The sequence below is a fragment of the Dysidea avara genome, chromosome 12, assembly GCF_963678975.1.
Source record: "Dysidea avara chromosome 12, odDysAvar1.4, whole genome shotgun sequence".
NCBI lineage: Eukaryota > Metazoa > Porifera > Demospongiae > Dictyoceratida > Dysideidae > Dysidea > Dysidea avara.
Genome location: NC_089283.1, coordinates 21,215,285 through 21,232,246, shown reverse-complemented (window position 1 = coordinate 21,232,246; position 16,962 = coordinate 21,215,285). Strand labels below are relative to the sequence as shown.

Genomic DNA, 16,962 nt, shown 5'->3' with positions numbered 1-16,962 from the left:
TTTGAATGTGTCTCAGCACAGGCAAGACATGTAGTGCTAAGATTCCCCAATAGATAAACAACCCAAATAAATGATCACTCTGACTGGGGATAGAAACTGTAGCACTGCAAGTCTCGGTTGTTTAAACAATAGCCTGAGCGACTGAACTTTAGCTATGAATACACAGAACTGCATTAAATAATTTTGCGAAGAAAGTTCAGGGTGCATGGTTATTTAATTTATGAATAAGTTGTTAATAGAATATGAAATTTATACAAGTATCTATCAGCTGTGTACATGCTTCGCACAAATTTTTGTCTTTTCTCCGATGTCCATTGGAAAGTATTAGTGATTTTTTACATATATAGAGAGTACATTTTCAGGTTAGTATAAATGACAAGAAGATTGTGTTGGAAAGCACTAAATATTTTTCAGCTATCAATTGAGCATATACACACCTTGTGCTCACCAGAGTGTTTTTTATTTTGCAAAGACTGGATCCCAAAACTGAGGCCAAAACATTTACTTCAAACTTACAGCACCTAACTGATAAAGTTGATAATAAGTATCTACATCAACTCCGAAGCATGTGCAATTTATTACCAAAGAGATTATGACCCAGAACTAATAAATTAAAACATCCCATGTATACATGTACAGTACTGGGAAAATGTGTAGCGAATAATTGACGTTTGGATGAGAAAAAAGAGAATTATCAAAACACACAGTACGTATTGCTTGTTCAGCTGTTACTATACAAGATCTTGTCGATTAGATGTGTTACAATGATCAGTTAGACAGTATAATATTATACCTTGTTTATTGGAACACCTAAAGTGACTGCATTGTTTAAGAGTATTTTATTACTAGTATGTGTTCTATTAGAGTAAATGTATTTTCTGCTGAGCACTATAATATATTCAGTGAGGTTTCTTCATCTGACTGTACTGTATGACTAATGTGCAAATCTTCAATTTGATTAAATTACATACAATAGTGGATCCTCAGCTACCTTTGTTACTATAACAAAATGATGTTAGTCATTTTTATTCTTGAAAATCTAGAGCAGTTTTTTGCTGTGCACTTCTCCATCGTTTCTCCACTTCTTCTTTAGGAGTATTGTAAAGTATCTTCATGGTGGTATGACTAGCACCGAGTGACTTTGTGCGATAAGGATTATCTGGAAAAACATGCTTACTGCGTAACCCATGTAGTGCACATTGTGCTAATTGACAAGCTACTAGATAATAGAGACAGTCAAACTCAACTTCATTGAGTGGAAATGTACTGAGATAACCAGATACTGCAGGCTCAGAATATTCTAATGGATTGGTGCACTCCAGCATCATCATGAAGGCTATAAAAACGGCTCCATCAAAGACAGAATAGGAAGAAACCGCATCAGATATGTCAATTATGCCAACAAGTTCACTAGGATTATTATTTGTACACAGTAGATTACCCTCATTAATGTCATTGTGGATCACACCAGTTTGGAATTTTGTAAGACGTGGCTGAATGTACTCAGCATAGGTATTCAGGGAAGACTCAAAGTATTCCCTATCTTCAGCAGTGTCAGCATATTTCATGCAATGCCAATTGTCTTGAAAGTTCTTTATATCTCTAACATAATACCGTGTGTCCAAATATGGATGTGAGAATTTCTGTAATTTAGAAATATATAGCAGATTATATTGTGTTACAACCTAATAACCTACCTACCCCATAGTGATACTAAGTTTTGTTGTAATAAATAATTTTTGTGGAAGATAATTTTATAAGAGCTTTTGTATATCAATGGAGAAGTGTTTAACCAAGAAAGCTATAACAGAATGTACACCTACTTGGGGGGTCTAGGGGCATACCCTCCAGAATAAATAAAAGCTATTGTGAGATTGAGTCTGTAGATGATCAGTATTAAAGGTTACTGCTTCCTAACAAATGACACAGATCAACTTAGAGAGAGCATTACCAATCACTCGGTGACGTTCACTGGAATTTTTGCCACAAAAAGCAGCAATATCTACATGACATCGTATAATGGGGACATGAATTTGGCAAAACATTACAGTATCAAAAGTGTTTAACACTTGTAAGCTTGTAACTCTTGTAGTGTTTTTCCATTATAAGAAAACGTTTATTATCAAGATGCACAGTAGTGCATCATGCAGTTAAGAAAGATGGCATACCATATCAGTGTGTTATTTACAGGAAAAACAAAAATGTATTTTTACAATACATATGTGACCTAGTCTGGGAAAACTGGTCTTATCGCCTATTTGAAAGTATAGAGAAATGCTGGTGTTAAGCATTTAGTGTGTCGTAGCTCGCCAATGGTTGAAGCTATGTGTACAAAATTTTCACACAATTTACACCAATTCCTTACCTTCCAGAGCATCCAGCCAACAAGTTATGGGCCATTCAGGTCTCAAAACTGGCTAAAATGAAAGGAAATCTACATCACAGGTCTTTATTCAACACCATGCATGGAGCTGTACAGCTACATAGCCATCACCAGACTGACCAGAGCTCCATTAAGGCCCCAGACCACATGTATGGATTGTCGCTGTGACAGCCAGCAAAAGCAGACCACTCAAGTCTAGCTGATTTTGATGGTGTAATTTGATAGTTTATTCAAGTGGCTTTGTGTTCTTGGTGAAAAATCAGATCTGCTGTCATGGGCCAGTTTTCCCATATCCAGTCACATGCAATGTATGTAGTTCACGATTTTACAGTACAAATGTCCAGCAGTCTCCATGTCAAATACAAGTGATTTACTCCTGGTATACAAGCCCTCAAAATGTAGCTTGATATCCTTTTATGTTCTTTAATTGCTTTTTTTAGCAATAACATAATTCATTACTACATAGGTGAACAGTTGTACCAAACACATATTGTAGTTGGCAAAAAGGCACATCTCAAACAGAAGCGACATCAAACAATGAAGAAATCAAGCCCATAGTCGAGTTATGCTTGACTTGTTAGTCAGGCCACAGGCAGGATCAGTCAGTCAGTTTGTAGGATATCCAGTTATTAAATAAACAAATAGTTTAAAACTTGCTGGAAGTCACTCTGAAAGAATTTTTGGATTTGATTATACCTAACCAGTACTGCCGAGCTGTTGTGAAAGAAAACTGAGGCTAGCTTTTGGGTAATATTCTTGGGCAGGAAAACCCAAACCTTCCGTGATCCCTACTATACAGTATACCACAACTGTATGATAAATGAATCCCCTAGTATGTTGATCAAAAATCAGGGTTAAAGGAAGAAAGGCAGTGAAAATAGAAGTGGTAGTAAAGAAATAAATGCATTGATAATAATAATAATGCCAATCAATTTATGATACTGTCATTATTAAACATGATTATCGTCACTTCTTGACTACCATAGAGATTTCATAGTTTCATAAACACTGATGTTTTGATACACATTTATTCACAGCCGGCTTGGCTGTTTTGGAATGGATAGGATTTACCAAGTTGCCATGGATGTTTATTTACCAGTACGAGTAACATCTATATAATATTATTACATGTACCTGTAACATTGTGCTTAGTTTGCCAACACTTGCCCCGATGCTATAAAGTAATCTTGGTGATCTATCTACCTCAGATAAGGGTCTTCCAGGCAAATAATTCAAAAGTAATCCTCCATAAGTAGTGTCGTCTTGATCTTGTAACTCTTTCTGAACAAGAAAACTCTTCTTCAAAAATATGGCATCCTTACAGTTGAGTGGTTGAACTGGTAAAGGAACCTTAAACCCTTCTTTTGTGATGAAATACATCAACTTTGTTATGGCATCAAAATAATTAGGATCATTTTCGGTCATCACTTTGAAGACGTACTCTTTAGTAACTTTTTGTCCAGCAGGACTGCCCTTCAAGTAGTAGTTGCGATCATCATACCCATCAAGTAACCAAATGGAATCAGGGATGATGTTTGTAACAGGATAAGATGTTTGTATAACTTGTGCTACCCTCTCATTAGACATCAGTGGCATTGTACAAAGAAACCTTGCAACGTACCTATATATAGAGATTCACATCATAAACAGGTATATTTGTAGTAGAGTAAAACCCAATGGTGCAAAATTTGCAATTGGAAAGGCCATGCAAAACAGTTGGATATAATATTGCAAGCAAATATGGTTCTCACAGAGTTGGTTACCTGGGCAACCACATTACATTAATAAACACTCTTAATGAAAGTAGTATATATACGTATGCAATAGGTTTTAAAATATAATGTCATATATGTAATAGTCCTAGGTCAAATACAAGTTTTCTACTATCATGCCTCTAGAGTGAACTATAAGATGTTCAAATTAAAGACATTATTTGATTGGGTGTGACCAGAATAGTTATGAGGAATCACTATCTGATAGCTTGATGTGTGAAGTACACTTACATTCTAAGAGTATGGATATCTCCATATAATTTTTTTAAAGATTGTGCAGACACCCTGTGACTGAATACACCTAATGTACACTGTGAAAATTGAATTAACTTGTTAATGTGACTAAGACTGAAATTTTAAACTACAGCTATATAGCTATATAGCTAGCAATACTGCAGAGCCAACTTTTACCATATGAAGCATCATCAAAATACACAACAGAAACATTTTGATGTTTGAAAGTTCTATATAGTGGGTGGCTGGCTGGGTGGCACACCTCACACAAAAAGTTCTGAGAGTATAGTTTCTACATGCATAAAGTTAAGCAGTGAAACCATAGATACAATAACGCTTACCGGGATTGGAAATGGAAGTGGGTACACGTGGGATCCGTGTTTCGGTTACTTTTGGTACATCTTACTACAAAGCAGCACAGTTTCACTGGATAAAGTATGTTCTACTTATTAGTTATGGCCATGAGACATGCATTCAGCGTATAAATTAGTTTAAATACTCACAGGTGAAAAAGATACAAGCCCATTTTTCATTGAGTCCGACCCACACTTTTGACTGACACGGTTACAAAAACAAAATTCACAACCAGCAGAAACGTTTTACCTCAGTATATTACAGTCTAACGGCTCCATTAGTGTGTAATACAACCTCGTAGTGAAGTAGTTGAAGTGAAATTTGTACAGAAAGTGAGTTATCTGTACCAATGCAGTAAGGCGAAACACGGATAACATCAAAGGCTGTGACGTAATATCGGGGATTTTGTACACAAATAATGACGTAGATACTTCCGTTTCTAATCCTGGTAAGCGTTATTGTATCTATGGTGAAACTAGCTATTATTTACTAATAAATCACTATAGTTTTCTATATGATTGTGCTTTAAATGAGTGTGAGTTCCCAAGCTATATTTTAGTGGTAAGTAAAAACAGGAATGGGAACGGGAATGGGAACGGGAATGGAAAGTGGAAACAGGAATGACCAAAGGAAAAGGCCATCATGACATAATGTAGGCTGGCTTTTACATTATAATGCTTCCTTGCAGCATTGTTGGATCCTTCTGCGAAATGATCGAAACACTCTAATAGAGCAGTCAAAAATGTTTTACCAGGGACTGCATTAAGGTTGATAGACTATCATAGAGTAGGTATAGTTAAGTCATCAATACTGAACTCAGTCAACTCACCTATTCCTTGAAACCATAAACATAAAATATTCATTAATCCGTGAAATATGGACACATCACCTTGTAATTAGGACACATATTCCTTGGAAACATTAGTGATTGTCCTTGTAAGATCACTGAGTCCAACTCCCCCTGGGTTTACAAACTATTTTAATTGACAGTGCCTACATATATAGATGTGGGAGTTGTACCTATCTCAGGATAAAAGTCACATGATGGGTATGTGCTTTATAGTTGAAGTGCGTGTAGGTGGCTCCAATGAGGAGATTATGACAATATTATTATGAGCTGGTGGACAAGCATACTGCTACATCATAGATCCTTTATACATATTCCCATCATATGACTTCTTATATAGAAGCAGCAGGGGTGTTTCCAAAGCCTGTAGTAGGCACTGTCAGCTAACTAGAATACATTGTGAACATCTTCATTATTATTTTAATGTGTAGTACATGAATCTTTTACAATCCTTCCATAGTTTCAAAGGAGTAGCTAACTTTCAGTTTTGATGACTTAGCTAGTCTATATATACCCAGCTAGTCTATATACCTAGCTATAGTCCACCAATTCACAGACTTTCCTCTTTCAATGCAATCCCTGGCATATAAAACATTCCTTTTAATGCAGGTGACTGCTCTATTAGAGTGTTTCGATCATTAAAGTGTAGAGATCCAACAATGCTGCATAGAAGCATTGTACTGTACTTTGGAGGATCCAAGGGAGGAATATTTGGCATGTTCCCCTCCTCCCTCACCCAAAAATTATAAAGATTGTCAATCAATAAAGCAGTCAGTCAAAATACTCTAATAGAACAGTCACTACAACACAACACTATTGTGTACAGTTGCTGAATATGAAAATCAGCATCTGCAGCACTATATCCCATGCATGGATGCACATAGCCTCCTAAGAATGTTTCACAAATGAAATACACATGGTCCTTGCTTTGTATGTGATTCTTTAGGTTCATTTAGCTAGCTAATGACCATAAAATTATCAATGCAGTCCACTTTAAAACAGTATTATTTAGATATTTGTGCATTGCAATAGCTATATAGCTTCTGGGGTGCTGTGCTCCTCAAGACAACTACTCCAAGTACATACTACCCTGATGCACCCCCCTCCTTGCCAAACTCTGGATTCGCCCTTGCTGTGAAATCCAACCTGTAATTAACACAATGACTTTTATCAGGCATTTCCTGCTGGTTGTTCTCATTCCTGCTTTCCATTCCAGTTTTTCTAGATTTCTACTTATCCTATTTTTGGTAAGAATGCTGTCTTACAATTCAGGAAAAGAGGGAGGGAACAAAACCCCTATTTGTTTTCCCCAGATCTGCCTACGTCAACAGAACCATCACTGACTGTAATCAGTTATAGAGTATAACAATATTATACAGTGTCACATTAACAGGTCCCAGCCTGTACCAGCAGCTTCAAGTCAATCAACTCAATAGCATCATAATTATGCATCTATCATATGATCCCCAGTACTGGCTGAACAGAATTGTTATAGAGAGATTTGCCAACAAAATATCCCTCCCAGGTGCGGGGCATTCGCCAGCGCTTAGGCCGCATAAACTTAATTATTAGTTTTTCATCCCCTCCCACATGGCTACTTTTCTTACCTCATCAAGGATTTTTATGCCACAGGTGGTTGAGTGCAGCTATCCAGCACCTGGTGCCTTGCTAGAATGGTCTAAGAAACCTGCATTCTGAGTCATTTTAGCTAGCTAATTCAGCTATGTAGTTAGTAAAAAAATAATATAATAATCCTCAATTTACTGGTAGTGGCAGTAATCCAGTAGAGGGGCTTCTAGTGAGGCATACAGTGCTTCAGAATGGAACCCACCCTGCCTGTACTAGGGGAGTAAGGGCAGGGTGGTACATGCATTGATAGGTGCATTAATCATAGGCATAATTGTATCAGCACCAATAGTGTTAAGGATCGGCCTTATCGCCCCTGCCAGTAGGTTCGATTTTTTGACACCAACACAAAGCTTTATAAATGCACTATCATCAAATTTCGCTGTCACAGTTAACAGAGTTAAGTGGTCTGTATAGCTCAGTGGCAAGCCATACGATTGGTCTGTAGAGCCCTGGCCATCTGGTTGGCTGTACAATAATAATTTAAATTCTCTGATCACTAGAAAATAAGGCTTAGCATATCATAATACTATGGACCAGTTTTGCACTCACAGACTGCTAGAGACCAATAGGTCAGACAAACACATTGTGGCTTACCAAGTTTGTGGAGTTGTGCTATTGCGTTGTCGCGGTAGTGAAATTCTTCTAACAGGTCGCCGCCAAGCCGCTACTCGCCACCACATGCTCATAATAGCGTTAACAAGCTCACTCACTCACTAATCTGACGAGAACATTGTTGACAGTGAGGACAGTCACACCATAGAATACATATTCCTTATAATCCAGATCTATGGTCACACATAGTCTCGCGTGGCCAGACCCTTTCCGTGCAGCCGCTTATCGATTGGAAACCTTGTAGCGCGGCGCTTATAATTTCCAATCGATAAGCGGCTGCGCGGAAAGGGTCTGGCCACGCGAGACTAGGTCATACACACACCTCTTCAGTGGTCTAGCCGCAAATTTAAAAATCAATCTATTTATACGCGCGCCGGAAGCTTAGAGCCGTATAATTATATTCAATCTCGTTATGTACAGACTTGCTCAACCACAAAATTACGTAATACAGGAAACTGGGTTGTCACGTGATTACCGCACAAAGTTCTGCGTAACAATGACAGATCGAGTGACCTTTATTTAAAGATTTGTTTACAGTGGAGTGGATATCTCGCTAGTCTGCTAGTATAACAGGTGACCTCAAGCTACCCCCTATATCTTGGCTTCTGCTTCATGGAAGGTATTATAAGTAGTCAGTATAGTGTTCTGGTAGTTTAATAGTTGTGTATGCCAAGTAGTACTTTCATTACATGGACTCTACTGAGTAGTGAGTGAGCCTTGAGCTAATAATGTATGGCATTGTTATCAGGTGGTTACAAATCAACCAAGCTTACCAACCAATGCCATGCATTCATAAACTGTAACATTACTGGTTATCTGCACATGGGACAATGTTGGGATTTGAACTTTGATTAGTACAAATGCCTGCTTTGTGCTGTTGCTTATACCATATAGGTGAAGCGACATAGCCAACCCGGCTGGTTAGAACATTGGCTTGGTTCCAGGTTCGATGCCCCCTCATCCAACTGTAAGTTGCAGTTTCCTGAGCAAGAGACCTACCTAAGTATGACTGTATAACTGGGACTTGGGGAAGCTAGTATCACTTAGTGGTGTCGGGGTTATGAGTTCCACGGGAATTTACCGGTTGCTTGCGAAATGTAAAAACAAAATCACGTGCACATTTCACTTGAAGATTTTAAATTTTCTGATGAAAATTTGTGTTCTGCCTATCATATATAACAATCAGTATAATTATACATCACGTTTTGCTGGCAAACTGTTAACTACAATCCTTGCCATATAGTTCAAGATATTCGTATCATGGGTCACGTGTTTGATCATGTATCTGTTCTTACTACATTTTTGCAATCAACCTGAAAGTTGGTAGAAACGTGATCAGTATCCCAGATGATTGAATTTCACGGCTTGCGTTGTACTCTTCTTGATGCTTTCCACGAGCTCTATACAATGCTCTTCACTTCGTCATTTAATAGCACTGTTGCACAGAATGTTTAGAAATTATGACTGGTATTCATTTGATACCTGGCGTTTATTTAGTAGAAAAATTACTTGTATCTTCCCTATTGTGTTGTGCCTTATACCGATTGTTTTATTTTGCAGAGCATTAAAACAAGATGTCACAGAATTCACCAGTTTGAACAATCCCGATGCAAGTGTGTATTAGTTGTTTAATATAGACCATGTCCAGTCTTTGGACATGGTTTTATAAAAAAATTGAAAGTGTTGATCGTACACGATATGGCCATCCTAAAGTATTACAAGAACACTTAGTCTTAACTTATCGAACGTTCCCTTCACTATGAGTATTTAATATTTTCCCAGCATATAATGTAGATTTTGCTTTCAAATTAATGGTGACCACATCCTCAGTAGCAGGTGGCTAGTTTCCAGCCCCTAGTATGTGGGGGGCTTAAATTAAGCTCCTTACTAAAGTCACCTCTATATAAATTGTAATCACTGGCTATTTGTTATGTGTAATCTTATTTAATTTTTGGCAATGTAAAACTACTACTACCTAGGAACATGCGTTTACTGCTTAATTTGGTGCAATCATAAATGGAACTACTGGTTATAACTTTGGTTGTGAATTGTCACATTTGTACGTTTGGTGTGCTTTAATGTACATTGACATGGCTGTAAATGGGTGATACTTGCATGATTTATCTGTTCACAACCTATAACAAAGTCCAATTCATAATTTGTAGTGAGAGTATATAATAGAAACCAAGAGTATTGAACGGGTGTGTTACCAGTCATAAATGATTGCGTGAAGTAACATGGATATTTCAGTAATTGTTCGTTTATAGTGCCATGATAGGTTGCTGTATTTAGCCCAATTCAGCCAGTGAAAACGTGATAGCATTAAAGGGAAATGGCTAATGTTAAAGTTCTGGCATTGCCAAGTGGATCCCTGAAGGCGTGGCAACACTCTCATTTGTGCAGCCATTGTTTTAGCGAGCTGGGGGCAATAACTGTTGAATACTTGGTTGAATAACACAGAAAACTGGCGAACAAAGGCCTTTTGCCATGTACACATTTCAAGTTACCATTTCACACAAATGAACAATTACTGAAATATCCGTGTTATTTTATGCGATCATTAATCACGGGCTAATACACCGTTCGACACTCTTGGTTTCTATTATATACTGGCAAATAATATATTAAACATCCATTGCTCATGATCATTGCAAGGAGTATTTCGGGTTACCTTAGACTGGGACTATGGTGTTTATCATTAGTTTCCAACAACTCAACATGTTGACTGGAGGGTCTGGTTCACAAAATCACCATATTGTGTGATTTTTAGTTTAGAGAAGCAACTGCTTTCACAAGTAACGAATGTTCTTCTTCATATTACTGTAGGTGCTAGTGGCACAGAGATACTGTATTGTTGGGGTGACATGTAAAGTCCTCAAGATACCACTGAGGTAAGTCTATTGTCACAAAGTTTTAGTGATGTATGTATATTATACCATATAGACAATCAAATCATCAATCAAATATCATCACTTGTTCTACCCAATGCAGCCAAGTAAATTTTGAGTGAGAATTTTAGTAGGAAAATGTCAATCTACGTACATCATCCTTACTAGCCTGTACTGAATGAACTGAGGCAAAATAAAGCCCAGATATATGCTTTCAGAGTGATCTGAAATGTTTCTGAGAAGTTAGTAAATCTTAAATTTGCGTTGACTAAATGATTCACTGTTAGGCATTATTTAGACCTAAAATGGGCTTATGCCAACCATCACAGCTGCAATATGTGCATCATTGAATTACCTCTATTATCTAATGCCTTACTCCACAGTTCTAGAAGTGTCAATTTGTGGGTTTGTGATGGCTTCCTTTGCTGATTTGATTGTCTTCTGTGATCCTTACCAGAAGCTTTATGCCTTTGGCAGCTTTGTGCCTTTAACACCTCTTTTCATTCCATACAGGTATCTACTGTTCGAAGAAGCTACTGCATGCTGTCTGTACCGAAGGTTATGGGAAGACAATTAGTTTATATATAAAGTGTGTGTACATTCTAATTGCTTACTGTTTGTCACTTTAGACAATGAGTTGTGGATATTGTTACTTGTTCACACCTGTTGCATGTTGTAAAGTGGGTCCACTATGCTGTAATGATTTTTAACTTGCTGAATCTCAATAAGCAAACTTATCACCTCAAAAATTTCCTGTTGCACTCTATGGCAACGTAAAATGATTGGATCAGAGTTTTACCTTCAACCGTTCCTGTAAATATTTAGATTTTATCCATTAATATGCTACATCCAAATCATGAGCAAAGTCAGCATAGCTCGGCAATATACGTGCATAACTGTTGGAAGAAAATTGATTTTAAGACTTTGGTCTGTCAGGCTATACTGTAGTACGAAGCAACCAGGCAAGATAAAGACTGGTGGATGCTCATCCTGGATTATGGACCGGCAGATCTTGGTCTGTGAGGGGAGAATTGGTAGGTGGAGTAAGCTTGACACAAGATGAGCATGGAAAGACACTATTAAATCTAGTAGATTTTCTGTGAAAAAGAAAGACATGAGAGGTATAGAAAAGGCAAGACTTGCAGCACAATTATTTAAGTGGCGAGATATGTAATTTCATCAAATGTACTATCCGCACATTCACCAGATGTGTAACCTTAACACTTGGGGCATAAAACATCTGACTACATACACAACATAATTCATACACAACTGTACTTATTCTGTCTATGTTACAGTTATGGAACTACACACTAGTCAAAAAATTTACCTAAGCTCAAACAAAACCAGGCCACGGCCCATATTGAATAGCATTGCAGTCAGTTATAGATCCGTGGTTCATATTGTTTCAGTATATAGAGAGACATTAGCAATTACAATACCGACATGAGGGTTAATATTCTTGCTGTGGTAAATATTATACTGATGTACATTGTTCAACATTTGAGTGCGTGTTGCAAACTAAAATCCCACGTCTATATATTATAGATTCCACAAATACCTATGTAAAGAACAAGTAAAGAACAACATTGGTGCTGTAGATGCCTACAATCAAATTGTCAGTTACACAAATTTACAACTTTACAAATTGATTGCTGCCTTAAGCTTGACCCTATTTGGACATCTGCAGCATCACCAAAGGTTCTTCACTGTAAAACGGGCAGTGCTGAATGAGCACACCTGCATTCACATAGACTTCTCACCTCCTGGAATATAAATGCTAATGATAAATACAAAAAAACAATAGTGATTACTAGTGTACATAATATAAGCAGTACTGAGGAGTCCTCAGTGGGGACCAACTTTTCTTGGAAAATATACCTCACAATATGTATCGGTACCTCCAAATCACATGCCAGCATCCAGACTTGCATGGCCAGACCACTTACTCTCCATCACAATGCTTCACATGATGCCTAGCCTACTCTGAAAGACTGGTTAGCACAGGCCTGATGAATGCTGATTTTCACACTTCCAGCCACATAGTGACCTTTATAAAAACTAAACATTTTGCCTTCATGCAGAAGAAGCATACAAGCCTAACTGCTTGTATAGCCAGTAGTGATTGCTTCTTGGAAAAATGGTTTGTCTCCAGTTAGGTAATACAATAGTGCATTCATGGGGTAACCAATGAGCAGCCAGTCCAAGATGCTTTTAATCATAGACATTATGTGAAGTGATGATATAGAAGTGGTCTGACCATGCAAGATGAAACGCCGTGACTTGAACGTGTAAACACAGGGAAGTATATAAAATTCCAAGAATAGTTGGATCCCACAGGTCCTTGGTCCCAGGGTTCAGCACATAATACACACCTCAGGTAGGGATAGTGCTGGTTTGTGATTAGTATCATCCATTTCTGCTTATGTTAATATAACTGAAAGTAGTTACGTATAAAAATAACAATATTAATTTTATACCAAAGTATATCTCCATGTACTGTATGACCACAAATCAATGTACGATTTTCTGTAAAAATTTTAATGCATTACATTTTCTAAAGAGCCAGCACAGGCCCCTCATTTATTCTACAGTGTTATTGTTTTCTTCCTTTATTTTAAAGCCTAGTTGGTGCCCACTGCCCACCCCACTTTAATTATCATTATACAGAGGTCGGTAACACTTTATTAGCCCTACTCAAAACTATTTTGTTAATTGCATAGTGTATCTGAAATTTTACCACATAAGCCACCTCAATAGTCACAATACAACACTAGCTAGCAGGGGTTGTTGTATTCAGATTGCGCTTTGTGTCAGCATTAAGTGATTTACTGTATTTTGTTTTGTTAAAACACTTATAATTAGTTTTCCAAAATGAAATCTATAAAATAGTGTTTCACTCGTAACATTGTAACACTAACTAGGTATACACTTTAAACAAGTGATCACACTTCACATCGTCCACTCATTTTAGTTTGTCCCAGAAAACAACTATTTGTATTTTAATGGTCCTTAAATTGTTTCCTTCCTCTTCTGATCATACTACTGACAATTTTTGTAAAAAAAGCACTGGATAGACAGTTGCTGGCACTGAAGTTACTTTTGTTAAAATTATCTACAACTACAAACCTATATAGGCAATGCAAATAACCATCACTTAAATCAAGCTCCCTACTAAGGACGCCCAATTCAGTTCCATGTAACTTAGAGTAGATGAGTATTCCTTGTTACGGAGTATGTGCAATTTAGAGCATGGTCCTCTTAATATGCACAACACATACTCCATTATTTTGAGAGCAAAAAAAAAGAAATTCTTTATCATTCTATGCTGGGAAGATTTTTAATGTTCATAGTGAAAATAAGTTTAACTGTTAACCATTACAAAGTGTCCAGAATATGCAGGTGTCCTTATTTTCAAGTATCCTGATTAACAAATTCCATGGTACATGTATACCACATTTTTCGTATAAAAGCCACATGCAAATAAACTCTTGTCTTGATTATAAGCCAGGGAGTTTCCAGCACACTTTGAAAATAAATACCAGGGCCTGCCTGATTCATTTACAGGCGTGTCAATACTGTTAGGAAGGAAATACAAGACCGGGCTTTTTATACAAAGAAATATGTACTGTACGGTAGTAATGACATTTAGAATAGTTGGATCATTCAACACCTACAACTTTTTTTACATTATTATGTTCATGACTGCATATAGTTTATAGTAAAATCACAAACAAAATAATACACACTTACATCAAACTGGTGAATTCTGTGACATCTTGTTTTAATACTCTGCAAAATAAAACAATCAGTATAAGGCACAACACAATAGGGAGGATACAAGTAATTTTTCTACTTAACAAATGCCAGGTATCAAATGAATACCAGTCATAATTTCTAAACATTCTGTGCAACAGTGCTATTAAATGACGAAGTGAAGAGCATTGTATAGAGCTCGTGGAAAGCATCAAGAAGAGTACAACGCAAGCCGTGAAATTCAATCATCTGGGATACTGATCACGTTTCTACCAACTTTCAGGTTGATTGCAAAAATGTAGTAAGAACAGATACATGATCAAACACGTGACCCATGATACGAATATCTTGAACTATATGGCAAGGATTGTAGTTAACAGTTTGCCAGCAAAACGTGATGTATAATTATACTGATTGTTATATATGATAGGCAGAACACAAATTTTCATCAGAAAATTTAAAATCTTCAAGTGAAATGTGCACGTGATTTTGTTTTTACATTTCGCAAGCAACCGGTAAATGCCCGTGGAACTCATAACCCCGACACCACTAAGTGACACTAGCTTCCCCAAGTCCCAGTTATACAGTCATACTTAGGTAGGTCTCTTGCTCAGGAAACTGCAACTTACAGTTGGAGGAGGGGGCATCGAACCTGGAACCTGCAATTACCAAGCCAATGTTCTAACCAGCCGGGTTGACTATGTCCAGTGTTGGGCAAGTTACTTTTTAAAGTAACTAGTTAGTAGTTACATATTACATATTACTTGCAGCTGAACTATTTAGTTACAGTTACATATTACCCATAAAATAAAGTAACTATAATAATATGACATATTATATTACTGTGTCCATAGCCTTAAGCTGTCACGTGTGAAACTACCACCTTATCACGTGACACGATTGCGTTGTTGGACAATGTGCAAGTCTTGATATAAGTAAGAAGCTGGTGAATAAGCCTCATTTAGTAGGCTTCATTACTTCGTTGTGGCTAGACGTTACTCAATGGATTACTAACGAGATCAGTAACTTCGTTACTTTTAGTAATAATATTACGTAATATTAGATTCGTTACAGAAACTATATTACTTAGGTAACGCGTTACATTTGCAAGTAAAGTAACTTGAGTTATATGACCTGTTTTTATAGCGTATTTCGTTATATTACTTTGTTACCACAAAAGTAATAATATTACATAACACGTTACTCCCAACACTGGCTATGTCGCTTCACCTATATGGTATAAGCAACAGCACAAAGCAGGCATTTGTACTAATCAAAGTTCAAATCCCAACATTGTCCCATGTGCAGATAACCAGTAATGTTACAGTTTATGAATGCATGGCATTGGTTGGTAAGCTTGGTTGATTTGTAACCACCTGATAACAATGCCATACATTATTAGCTCAAGGCTCACTCACTACTCAGTAGAGTCCATGTAATGAAAGTACTACTTGGCATACACAACTATTAAACTACCAGAACACTATACTGACTACTTATAATACCTTCCATGAAGCAGAAGCCAAGATATAGGGGGTAGCTTGAGGTCACCTGTTATACTAGCAGACTAGCGAGATATCCACTCCACTGTAAACAAATCTTTAAATAAAGGTCACTCGATCTGTCATTGTTACGCAGAACTTTGTGCGGTGATCACGTGACAACCCAGTTTCCTGTATTACATAATTTTGTGGTTGAGCAAGTCTGTACATAACGAGATTGAATTACATTATACCGGTACCACCAACTGAAAAATAAATTATGGAACCATAACTATAGCTTACAATAGGCATTCCAGTATCCGAGATTTTTTAATAAAAAAATTCTCCGTATATTCCCCAATAGAACCCTGGCACAAAACAACAACTCGCGTTTAACTTGGGATTGCTCCGTAGTCCGAGCTCCAATGAGGATGAAAATCGCTATGGGGTTTGTCCACACGCTGATCATCATGAAAATCTTAGTTTTGTCGTGCGCGTTTCATATAAGTAAGTTTTGTGTTGTTTTGTAATCTTTTCAAGCCTTGTAATGTATGTAGAATACTTTAAAACTTTTAAAAAACGTAGTGTCGGGTGGAAGGTAGTCACTGTTGCTTACTTTAAAGTACGTAGTTACTTTGCTCGGGTTAGCGATTTTCAGCTCCAGAGCAGTCTTCTGATGGCTGTGTCATCAGCCTCAAAAATACAAACCACTTCAAAGTCAGCATAACAATGCTGTAATTGAAACCACAACTCCACCTTAGGTATTGTTGCATCTTTGTGGCACCTCCACTTTAGTTGTTTACCTTTATAAGTTGTTAACTTGGTGTTTTTACTTACTTGAGATAGCCTCTTGCCTGTGGGTATGCACCATTGTATTGAGAAGTGTGCAGTAGGTGAAACATATTTGCTCATTACACAGCATACAAAGATCGCTGAGATCCGATAACATCTGAAGTTACTCTCATTATATGTACAAACTTGCAGCTAGAAGCAACCGCAGTTTCAA

The 16,962-nt window shown here is 37.2% G+C and overlaps 1 protein-coding gene and 1 long non-coding RNA gene across 3 annotated transcripts; one reads left to right on the top strand and one right to left on the bottom strand.

Moving 5' to 3' along the window:
• Window positions 1-935: 935 nt before the first annotated feature.
• Window positions 936-8,063, bottom strand: LOC136241376 (hydroxylysine kinase-like). Of its 2 annotated transcripts, XM_066032570.1 has the most exons (4): window positions 7,934-8,063; window positions 7,814-7,883; window positions 3,518-4,004; window positions 936-1,643 (listed from the first exon to the last, which is right to left on the bottom strand). In XM_066032570.1, the coding sequence occupies exons 3-4, from the start codon at window positions 3,977-3,979 to the stop codon at window positions 1,026-1,028; spliced, it is 1,080 nt and encodes a 359-aa protein (XP_065888642.1). In that variant the 5' UTR covers window positions 3,980-4,004; window positions 7,814-7,883; window positions 7,934-8,063; the 3' UTR covers window positions 936-1,025. The 2 variants fall into 2 exon arrangements, with proteins under 2 accessions (XP_065888642.1, XP_065888641.1); XM_066032569.1 differs by having other exon boundaries at window positions 7,814-8,061.
• A 257-nt stretch (window positions 8,064-8,320) lies between these two features.
• On the top strand, window positions 8,321-11,371 carry LOC136241530 (uncharacterized). Its single transcript, XR_010694314.1, has 3 exons — window positions 8,321-8,450; window positions 10,658-10,722; window positions 11,233-11,371. It is a non-coding gene; the product is annotated as an uncharacterized lncRNA (long non-coding RNA).
• Window positions 11,372-16,962: the final 5,591 nt, after the last annotated feature.

Bases quoted from the DNA above. Each gene is read 5' to 3' on its own strand.
- LOC136241376 (XM_066032569.1), bottom strand. From the start codon at position 7,905: ATGAGCATGTGGTGGCGAGTAGCGGCTTGGCGGCGACCTGTTAGAAGA. The intron at 4,005-7,813 runs GTAAGCCACAAT...CTCTATATATAG, and splicing joins AGCACAACTCCACAAACTTG to GTACGTTGCAAGGTTTCTTT. The intron at 1,644-3,517 runs GTACATGTAATA...TCTAAATTACAG, and splicing joins AACTAAGCACAATGTTACAG to AAATTCTCACATCCATATTT.